Source organism: Cibotium barometz, chromosome 2, assembly GCF_041138505.1.
Source record: "Cibotium barometz isolate CiBa-2024 chromosome 2, ASM4113850v1, whole genome shotgun sequence".
Lineage (NCBI taxonomy): Eukaryota > Viridiplantae > Streptophyta > Polypodiopsida > Cyatheales > Cibotiaceae > Cibotium > Cibotium barometz.
Window position 1 is genome coordinate 5,502,980 of NC_141047.1, and position 1,833 is coordinate 5,504,812.

Here is a 1,833-nt window from a genome sequence, read left to right on the forward strand (position 1 = left end):
CACACATATATATATATATGTATACATATGTATACATATATATATATTTGTATATACACATACATATGTATACATATATATGTATACATATGTATATGTATATACACATACATATGTATACATATATATATATGTGTATATGTGTGTATACATATATACATATGTATATGTATATATGTGTGTATACATATATACATATGTATATATATATATATGTATGTATATGTATACATATATATATATGTGTATATGTGTGTATACATATATACATATGTATATGTATATATGTGTGTATACATATATACATATGTATATATATATATATGTATGTATATGTATACATATATATATACATACATATGTACACATATATGTATACATATGTATACATATATATGTATCTACCTATATATATATATATATATATATATATATATATATATATATATATATATGTATGTATGTATGTATGTATGTATGTATGTATGTATGTAAGTCACATGTTGATACTCAGAAGATGGTGAGGTTGTTCATTTGAGAGCTGTTCTCAACATCTTGGGCTGCCTCAGACGGAGGTTTGAAGTTCAAACGAAACAGTGTTACAGTTGGAAATATTCTTTTGGAATTAAGCTTCAATTGAACCCCAGTGGTGACATCTGAAAGCATAAACAAGAGAATGATTACAAAATGTTTCCATGATAACAAACAACAGACATATCACTACCATCTGCGAAGCATGCCATAGATGACATTGTTTGGGCCTCTCCCAATTTGAGAGCCATTATGGCCCAGACCATGTTTTGATGAAATGCTGGAGCAGATCAAGGAAGAGACAGAAAGCTCAGAAAAGATAAGCATAAAAGGGATGCCAACTTCAACAAAGTGGGCTGTAGCCCATCAATAGTGCCCACAACTCCCTTCATGGAGGTGCTAGCTTCTACCCGCTCCCATACTGGCATGTAATTTCAGGACCCACTCTCTCTCTCTCATTAAAACTTCAACAAAAAGTGTTCTGGAAGATCAAATCAAAGTCATCCTCACGGGCCTACCTGCTGCGACAAAGTTCCACGACTACGTTTTGGGGCTGCACGGCCTTCACAACTCGTTGGACCTGTGCGGCAGAGAGGCTCGACATATGGAAGGTTCCAACGAGGATCACCACGAGAGGCTCCTGATATCCATCGCCCCGGCGCTCGACGTAGTGAGAGGACCGCTCCAGCGCCACCACGGTGCCGTCCTCCACTAGCTCCATCAGCTGCGGGAACGAGCGGGACACCACGCGCCGGCTTGCCTCGCGAGTCTCCGCCAGGAAGTCGCACTGCGCGAGTGGTGGTGGTGAGGGCATCATCCGCGTTTTCCACGGTTCGCATGCATGATGGTGGCACGCGTTAACGAATTGAAGACATCCCATCCTCTCTCACTCACATCCTCTGTCACTCACACAACAGATAAGCTGTCGCCAAGAATTTGAAGGCAGCCTTCCAAGGGCGTAGAAATAAAACTACCAGCAGAACCAGCCTAATGAGACAAAAGTGCTCGAATGAAATTTACAGTAGAACCAACCCTATTTTGTCACAGTGAGACAAAAGTGTAAATAGTATGTGCCTAACCTCATGGTGAAGTACTACCAGATATCTAACAAACCCCTTTATAGTACAACAAATGTGAGGTTTATAGAGATTACAGATAATACTTTGAAAGGGAAGAGGCGCAAAACTTTGCAAAAAGCCTCGAAATTTTCACATGATACGACTTTAGTGAAAAGGTGGTCTACTACATTATCATGTATACTGCAATATCAAATTGATCTCTCCTGCATGGAGTCTCTCTCTG

The 1,833-nt window shown here is 38.7% G+C and overlaps 1 protein-coding gene across 3 annotated transcripts in view; it reads right to left on the reverse strand.

Annotated features, from left to right (window-relative positions):
- Positions 1-1,580, reverse strand: part of LOC147640569 (TraB family protein) — a 52,785-nt gene extending 51,205 nt beyond the window's left edge. The window contains exon 1 of one of the 3 annotated variants that reach the window (XM_086813060.1): positions 1,050-1,576. In XM_086813060.1, the coding sequence (XP_086669186.1) occupies positions 1,050-1,411 (362 nt within the window). In that variant the 5' untranslated portion in view covers positions 1,412-1,576. Of the gene's footprint in view, positions 1-1,049 lie in introns of all 3 variants that reach the window. The other 2 variants (XM_086813068.1, XM_086813065.1) reach the window with 2 other exon arrangements.
- Positions 1,581-1,833: the final 253 nt, after the last annotated feature.